This window comes from Rhea americana, unplaced genomic scaffold (assembly GCF_003343005.1).
Source record: "Rhea americana isolate MKP2758 unplaced genomic scaffold, rheAme1 scaffold_640, whole genome shotgun sequence".
NCBI classification, from domain to species: domain Eukaryota; kingdom Metazoa; phylum Chordata; class Aves; order Rheiformes; family Rheidae; genus Rhea; species Rhea americana.
In genome coordinates, this window is record NW_028186802.1 from 35,577 (window position 1) to 44,611 (window position 9,035).

General features: G+C 46.7%; 1 protein-coding gene across 1 annotated transcript; it reads right to left on the reverse strand.

Annotated features, from left to right (window-relative positions):
- Positions 1-1,052: 1,052 nt before the first annotated feature.
- LOC146586859 (butyrophilin subfamily 1 member A1-like) lies at positions 1,053-8,597 on the reverse strand. Its single transcript, XM_085320574.1, has 9 exons — positions 8,498-8,597; positions 7,240-7,587; positions 6,375-6,656; positions 5,233-5,358; positions 4,332-4,356; positions 3,861-3,877; positions 3,528-3,548; positions 2,769-2,801; positions 1,053-1,942 (listed from the first exon to the last, which is right to left on the reverse strand). Exons 1-9 carry the CDS (start codon positions 8,577-8,579, stop codon positions 1,425-1,427), a joined length of 1,452 nt encoding a protein of 483 aa, XP_085176700.1. The 5' UTR covers positions 8,580-8,597; the 3' UTR covers positions 1,053-1,424.
- Positions 8,598-9,035: the final 438 nt, after the last annotated feature.

Here is a 9,035-nt window from a genome sequence, read left to right on the forward strand (position 1 = left end):
TAGGAGGTGCATGGGGAATGGTGTGGGAGAAGTGAGGACAAGGTGCTGAGTAAACCAAGTAGGGAAGAGATGGGCTGAGCCCAGCCAAGGGATGGCCCTGGCCTGGATGGGAAAGTTGCATCCCTCTTTCTTGACTTAGGGAGGCCTGGAGTTCTCCATTCTGTGTCCCATCCTGACACTCAGCATCTCACCAACACTGGACAGGACTCCAGGAAAAAAGAAGGGTGACCGGGAGGTGACAGTGCCCAAAGAGCATAGGAATATGCAGCTGCATCACTCCTGGCTCGAGGAGCCCAGAGGCTCTTCTGTAGCCCTGAGAGTGGGCACCACATCTTCCCCTTCCCACTAGCCTCTTTTAGGGACACAATCCTGGCAGTGGGGGCCAAGCTCACACTGCCTGTCCCCATGTCCGTAGGCCTGTGACAGTGTTCTGTGGGGCTTTGGAATTCTCAGTCACTACTTTCTTCATAAGCCCCTGAGCGACCTCAGGCCTCGCACCTGATTTGGCATTTGCTACATCGTGTGCTTGGTAAGGAATAAACCCAAGACGCGAGCCTCAAACTGTGTGGGAGCAGTACTCTCACGTGCTGGTCAGACTTGGAGGGCCTGAAGGCACCTCTGAGCTATTTTCTTTGGTCTCCCCCTGATGTATGAAAACGTGTCTTGCCTCAGAGGAAGCAGATATGTATATGCTCCCATTGGAGGTGGCAGCTTCCACTGCAGCCAAGTCATCTGGAATTGCCAGAAAACAACCCTCAAGTTTAGATGCCCTGCTTCATAGGAATTTGAGGTTTCCTTAGCTCAGTTGGTTAGAGCACGGTGCTAATAATGCCAAGGGCACATGCTGTAGCCAGGGACAGGCACATCCATGGGCACATCCCACTTCTGTGCCTTAGCTGTCTCCTTGGGAACGAGAGGAACCGTGTTCCCCAAAATGCCTACAACTGTCCACTGGCTGTAAAGGGAGTGCAGACAACTGCCCTAGGCGCAGGTGTTAGTGCTAGACTCAAAGACAGACAAAATCTCACTGTTGTAACTTTATTCAGTGCATTTACAAACTCCTCCCTGTTTAAGACATGCCATTCTTTTTAAGGAAGTGCTGTTCACACAGTAARGYGTGAGGGTGAAAGGCAACAGTCACAACYAGGGAAATTTTGACCAAGCATTGGGGAGTAATTCTCCCYTTCCCCCACCTTGAAAGAAGTGCAGCCCCAGACAGAGGTCCAGCGAGGTGSTGGGATGTCCACCCTTGGAGATTCTGAAAATTCACCACCACCTAACCTGGCCCTGAAGTTAGTCCTATTCTGAGCAGGAGGTGGCAGCAGAGACCCCCACAAGTTCCTTCCAACCTCAGTCCTTCTGTGAGTGTAGGAGGTACTGAGGTCTGATGAAAAAATAGGTCTTCTTTTCCTCCCTTCCCATTGTCAGGGCCACATTTTGAGCTGTGTCCCAGGACCCAGCCAGAACCACGGGTAGATTTTTGTCCCATTGAATGACACCAGTGGAAATGTGAAGATTGGAGTCTCCTCATCAACACTGAAAAATGCCACCCGTCCCTCTCTATAATCTAGGGATACCCGGATCCGTTTGATCCCCTGGATCTCGGGAAATACAGTGCGTTCAGGGAAGGTGAAAGCTTGGAATTGACCTGCCCACTGCCCCACTGCCCAGATGCCCTCTTCTGGTTTAAACATAATACTGAGCTTCTTTTCCACGTCTTCTCTAGAAACTCCCACTGCCCATCCTCCTCCATTCTCCACCTCCACCTCCCAGTAGTATCTCCCCGAAGTGAAGCCTTCACGGCCCAGCACACAGCACCAGGAAAAAAACCTCTCAGGGATGTCAGGGACATCCTGTGGCTCGTCTTCTCGTTTCACACTTCTGCGGTTGTCAGACAGGACAAGATGGCAACAGGCTGTGTCTGGATCCAGAGTCACCTTTACTGTGAGAGAGAGGGAGTCAATGAGTCAGGGCAGAGCTCAGCCCTGGGAAGGGGGGTCTTGATGGGGGTTGCAAAAGGAAGAAGAGAAAGGCAGCAAGTAAAAGCTGGCTGGATTTGAGAAGCTGCACAAGGCCACAGTATTTGTACGAGTATTTTGTCTGAACATGAAGCAGAGAGATGATGCTGAGCAGAGAGAGCAGATCATCATCATCAGACCTGCAGCCTGTGGAAGTCCCCACATCTCTAAAGTGTAGTCAGCATTCCTCATTGAGGACGAGGACTCTGCAGACTTCCCTGAAACGGGAGCGTGCAACTGTCGAACAAGAGTTATGCTTTCCTGTAAACTGGGATTGGTGAAAGCCTCTCTGGTTGCACCAGGGTCACTGTGGGAGGGGAACCAGCACAAAGGGATTAAAGCAAGCAAGATGATTCGGGATCCCAAACCCAAGAGTTTAACATGGAGAAAAGAGGGAAAACCAATACTGATGGGCCTACAGAAACAGAGCATGCAAGAGGTGAGGAGGCTGGAGACAATGAGAAAAGAACGTGAAAAGGGAGGATAAATAGGTGCGATCAGAAAAAGGCGCCATGCACGGCCCCTGCAGCCCTGTGCTGCTCTGGCTGCGAGGTCAGGAATGGGGAATGGGGAGTGGCCTGTTGGATACTCAGGGGCTGCAGACACCTTTTCTGGTGCCTGCTCCAGAAACTACCTTCAGTGGTGGAGAGAAAACCGCTCATCTCCCATGCAGGAGATACTCTGTTTTCTCCTCTCTGGGATATTTGGGAAATACATTAAAAAAGGCTGGAAAGACTGAACTTTCATTACCTTCTTCTATAGGCATCGCATGTCTTCTCCACACTTGGAAAAGAAAAGCAAAGAAGAAAAGAAAAATCTCAGATGAGAAGTTATCTGAACACGCTCGTGGTATGAGGTTAGCTGAGGGTAATGACAACACCAGCAAGTAGCTTCAAAACTTGAATGTCTAAAGCTGTGGGACAGCTCCATCTATTCTGTATAAATTTGATTGTGCTGCCCAGATTCACACACGTGTTTAGGGTCTGCACGTACTGCCTTTGAGAAGAAGTGAAGTTTTGCTAGCATGGCAGGATTACAGGGGATAGCTTAAAAACACCACGAAAAATACAGTTCCTAAAATGAATTCAAGATTTTGCCTCTCACTTCAGGAATTCAGTGATGCCCCTCATCTTTTCCCGGAAAAAAAAAATTGTGTCTTTCATTGAGCCTCTTATGTTTATCAGGCATGAAAGCATCTATATATTTTTATCCTTACATTGCATCAGATGTTCTGTACTAAAAACTGTGGTACTATTTAATAAAGCCCTTTTCCTTTTCCCTTTCCTTTTCCTTTTCGTTTTCCTTTTCCTTTTCCTTTGTTTCTTTTTCTTTTGTTTTTTCAGCTATAGTATGGGTTTATCAAATGACCCCCTAGGCCAAGTTAAAACAAATGGCAACTCAGCCCGTATGGGAGAAAACAGAAGCAAAACCAGCGCCTAAACACAATACCCAGACAGGAGAATCACCCCGCTGGAAAGTGTCCTGTGTAGGAAGGAGAACGACACTCACCCAGTTCTTTGGCTTGTTCCTCTGAAAAGCAACAAAAACAAAAATAGATCAGCACGGATGGGATGCAGACTGGGATGTGCCCCGTTGGGCAAGGCAAAGCCCTTGGGGGTGTGGGAAGCGCTCCAAGTTCCCAGGGTTTCCAGCACCCTGCTGCCGCCAAGACAGCGGCAGACACAGCCCAAGCAGCATTTTGGACACTCTTTAATTTTTTTGGGGGGGGATCCCAGTTAAAGGAACGTAAGAGTGAAGGTTGCTTTGGCAGAGGGGGCAAATTCACTGACTTATTGCATGTCTTCTCCGAATGGCCGCATACACACACCGGCTATGTTAAACTGTATTTATTTTCCCTACTGGAAGCAATTCAGAAAGTGCTCAGATTTAATAGCTAAAGGGTTATTTCTTGAGAACTGCAGGACGGAAACAAAAAACATATCAGTAACTCAGTGTGCTGTTTTTTTTTTTCAGTAATCCAGTAACTCAAGCGTTTGTTTTTTTTTTCATTCATTGAATGAGAATGCAAACCAGCTTTCAATAGCATTTTCTTATTTCTTATTTCTTACTATTTCTTATATTCATTTTATATTCTTACTATATTTTCTTATTTTGGATTGCATTCAAAACACACAGCGGTTTTCTATGAATTGCTCCCCAAAAGCATTAGCTTTCCAAGACTGTTTCAGTACTGAAATTAATACGAGACTGCTAAAAAAGAGCATTGGCAGCGACTCGGGGAAAGGGAAGGGAATAAAAATATCTGAGGGTTTTCCCAAAGAATTGAACCCTGGAGGAGAAGGAGAGAGAGACTTACGCAGTGTCTCTGCCTGCGACGCTGAAAAGCAAAGCAAAAGATAGTGTGTTACTACCAAAACCAGTCATTTTTGCATGGGCACTCGCGGGGAGCATCACTCACTGGTTTTCTGTCGCAAAATGATTATCCTCAACATCGCAGTATAATTTCGTATTTCCAAACAGCCACTGGCCTGCCAACCATCCTCCCCCCAAAAAAGTGTGCCCCATGGACCCTTTGTTTTTCCAGGAATGCTCCAATTTTTTCAAAGTTGGGAGATAAAACTTATTGATGTTTCCCTCGAGCTTTCCTATGGCAGAAAAAAGGAAAATGTGAATAGTTTCAGGTTTTTTTTGATATTTTTTAATAATATCCCCTTCCAATGAACACTAAATTACTAAATTAAAGCACCTGCAGCATGGAAAAGCCTCTGGAAGTGCTTGGGTGGCTACAGGACCCATGGACTTCATGCCGTTTTGTTAAAAATAAGGGATTCCCTTTATTATTCCCTCTGTATTATTTATGTGTTGTAGGGCAGCATGGAAAAACAGTATTTCCTGCCAGAAAGGAGAACTTTGCACTTTTATGCTCCAAGATGTGGGCATGGACACAAGGCTCCAGTGTCCTCCCAAACCCACAATATTCACCAGTATCGCAGTGTAATTTCGTATTTCCAAACAGCCACTGGCCTCCGAATCATCCTCCCCCCTAAAAACTGTGCCCCGTGGACCCTTTCTTTTATGTAGGAATGTTCCAATTTTTGCAAGCCAGGAGATAAAACTTACCGATGTTTCCCTCAAGCTTTCCTATAGTAGAAAAAAGGAAATATGAATAGTTTTAGGTTTAGGCTCCAGTGTCCTCCCAAACACACCAATCCCTTAAAAACGGAGGCTGTTAAATATTATAAATCTTCCCAGCCAACCTTTCCCCTTGCATTACCTTTAGTTTTAAATAGATAAAGGTTGAACATAAAGAGCACGACCAGAGCGACCACGACCAGGCTCAGGGCAATCTTCCATGGCTGGGCGTTTTGGAAAAAGGGATCTGTAAAAACCCAAGCAGGGATGGGGTTATTTCTGTATCGGATGAGCTCACCTCGAATCACAGCGAATCCCATGGTGGGCAGAAAATATCATTGCACTGTGTGACCTGAAGAGGCCAAGAAGCAACCTGCAAAAATCGCAATTTCTTACTCAGAGGAGGCTGACAGTTTTGCCTCAGCAGTAGCCATAGCTTTTGCAAAGGGAAAACAGATTTCTGACAGAATTATTCCTCATAAAATCATGTTTTCTTTTCCTTTTCAGGTGGAACAGGGTGACTTTATGTTAGGCAACATAGGAATAAATAAAAGTCCAAATTCTTGTTAACTTCTTTGGTTTAGCAGCAAAATTGCAGCGTGGAGTGATGTCACCTGGAGAGCAGCATGGGCTCTCCGGGGAAACCAACTTCCCAAAGCTGTTCATTGTAACAGTAAAAAAAGGAGCTGGATGCTGCTGAAAACCCATGCGGTACTGCAATGTGACTCAAAATCCCGTTATTTCATTTCCCCATTGTGTCCCCATTCCCGTATTTCCCTCCCCGGCAAAAAATAACAATCATCCAAATTTTTTTTCTTTAAATAAAAAAGGTGTGGCCATTCATGCCAAAGTGGCCGATTGGGATTTTGCAGTGGGGAAGATGGAGGGCACGAGTTGGTTTGTCATTGTTATTCGGTTGTAGTGTTATAAATGTTTGCATTTAACAAGGGTATCAATCGAAAATGCCTTAGGAAGTCTTTTTCCCCTTAAAACCATAAGCAGAGATAGCTCTCATGAATTTTGATGCCGATACCAAAAATGTGTTAGAATGTCTTTTTTTTAAACCCCTAAACCCAAACTTGAAGATACAACACGTGAATTTTGACAGTGACCTCGTGCAAGCATGGTCACAAAGCCACATTTATTTGCTTGTGTGGCACCAATTTGCATCGCACAGGGTGCAAACGCTTAAATTATTTGTTTTCTCAGCAAAGCTTCCAGCACGTGGCTCCGTTGGGAGTGGTGCTCTTGCTGGCTGCTTACCCGCCATGGAGAAAGCTGAGTCCTTCTCATGGTGGTGCAGGGCGTCGCGGATCGAACAGGACAGCTGCTGGTTTGCAGCCTGGCTGAGGACCACGGTGCTCCTGACATTGAAAAGGCCCCTCGCGTCGCGGGTGACCTTTTTGGAGGTGGATGGCAGCGGTTGGCCCTGGTGGTCCTTCCACAGCACCTGGGGCTGTGGGTACCAGCCATCACCCCTGCATGCCACCCGGACACCCCCAGCTTCGTAGCCCTCCAGCGAGATGARYGRTGCTGAGCYGGCAGCTGGAGGAAAKCAGAGCAACCTTGATTATTCCCTGTGGGAATCCAACCCTTCCTTTGGCAGAGAAAGAGGTCTAGACCCCAATATTGAAGAAGTTCCTGTTTTTCAGGGTTGCACGGGGCATCTCAAGTGCTGGCCGCAATCAGAGGCAGAAGCACGGAGGAGTTTCTTGCTGCCTTTTTTGTGTGATCCAAAGCAATCTGCTTGGGAGATAATGAGCTCGGCAAGAAAACCTTCAAGCCTGGCCACTAGCACATACCCACAAGGACCAAGACCTTCTTCCTTCATTACCGCATTGCGGTTTCTTTGCCATGTGCCCATTAACACTGTGGAAATAGTGCTAGGAAGACTTTTGAAGTAGGTAGGACATCTCAGGAGTTCCTTAGCACTGCTCTATAGATCATTTTTGATCTCCAAGAGACCTTGGTTATTTTCTTTTTTTCTAAGGACGAAAACAAAGGGATTTGGCAAAGCCTAAAGGGACACCCTGAAATCGCTTATGATATGGGTCACAGGTCTAGGAGGAAGCAAATTGGGGATACTGAGACCGGATCAGTAGCGTAAACAGGGATGCCTGCTACAGACCTGTCACCTTCAGCTCCAGGATGGCTTCCTCATAGTCTGAATCGGCACGAATGAAGCAGGTGTAATTGCCTTCATCAGACAGGCGGACACGGAATATTTTAAGGGCCACGTTGCCGTTGTCGAGGTTGTCCCGCTGCAGCTCAGTCCGCCCTTGGTACTGTGGCGTCTGCTGACTGTTCTGCTCAATTCCCGCCTTGTATCGGTGCACGTAGGGTGAGAAGTGTCCCCGAAACCAGGTCACCTCCATAGCCCGGGCACTCTGCTCCGGCGTGAGGTGGCAGGGTAGCACCACATCCTGTCCCACAGCAGCCGCCACAGGGTGTGCTGGTGTAATCACCCTGAATGGAGCTGGACAAAATGACCGAAAACCAATGGGAGAACCCCACATGGACTGGCTTGTTGATGTTCTTCAGAAAAGCAACGGATCTACTCATGCCTACATTTTGCCCTGTCACTGCTCTGACATTACGATTATACTGGATGCAATAAGAAGTTGAGGGACACATGCTGCTTCTGCTTTTGGGACCATCCTGTCCTATAGTAGAAAGACTTCACATCCCCAAGAGGATCTAACAGCTCTTTGAGGGGGAAGAAGTACTGCTCAGGCATAAGAGGATAGGGAAGGGAAGAGAAAGAAGGCGGCAGTGGTGGGAAGGGACTGAGCTGTTTTTGAGTGGTCAGCTGGAGAAAACAGACAACTTGGAAAAAAAATAGGGGGCAGGTTTAGCTCAGCTGGTTAGAGTGTGGTGCTGCTAATACCAAGGTCACGGGTTCAATCCCCACATGGCTAAACTGAGGGTTGGACTAGATAATCTCCAGAGGTCCCTTCTAACCTTACCATTCTATGATTATAATCTACGATTATATACATCAAGATGTGTAGTTTCATGTTTACAAAAATACACTGATTTATCAGTTTGCATGGTTCTATGATTATAAAAATAAAACTCAAACACCCGCAGCTATCCACATCTGTTACTAGAGAAAATACACAGCTCTGCGCATCATTGGAAATTCTTTTATAAAACGTGTAAAAATAAACTGGGCAGCTCATCTATCTTATCACCCCGTGAGGCCACCGAGGCTGTGCAAGTGCCACACTAGCATGGCAAGGAGAACAAAAATGAGGATCTGGAGGGATGCTACTATTTTTTATGCCACTACTCTGTGCTAAACAGTCCTCTGGGAGTAGGTCAGAGGAAACACTTGTGGCTAGAAGCAGTTTGCTGTGGACCAGCGGGACGATGGGGATCCCTACCTGATTGCAGCTGATGGACATGTAGAGTAAAAATGCAGATCAAGCCAGGCAGAGAGAAGCTGGCCAGGAACGAAAGGACCATCCTGCTTGCGGGCAGGCAACCTGGAGCCAGGAAAGCAGGGAGACAAGAAGAAAAGAGGGAGAACAGAGTGCTTATGAAAAAAGGACATTCGAAAGACGGAACATCATGGGGCACAATTTATGCTAGAAGGGGATAAAGGCTGCTTTTAGCTCTTTTTTTTTTATACTGTCCAGCAAACAGTCATTTGATAGCTAAAGCTGCAATCAGTTTTCTGCCATCGGCCTGACTTTCCTTTGCACATGTTACTTACCATGCAAAGGAGCCCGAGGGGCATAAAGAAATTTCCCATGGGGAAGCAAAAGTTGAGCTCCAGCATCTCCTCGAGTTCAACTAAAATGCAAGAGAAGAAACAGTGCTCATTTTAATAGGGACGCCTTATTTGTCTTATTCAGCCCTCAGAGCTAGGAAGGTGCTGGGAGAAAAATCAGGTTGAGGGAGCTGGAGCAGCGAAAATTA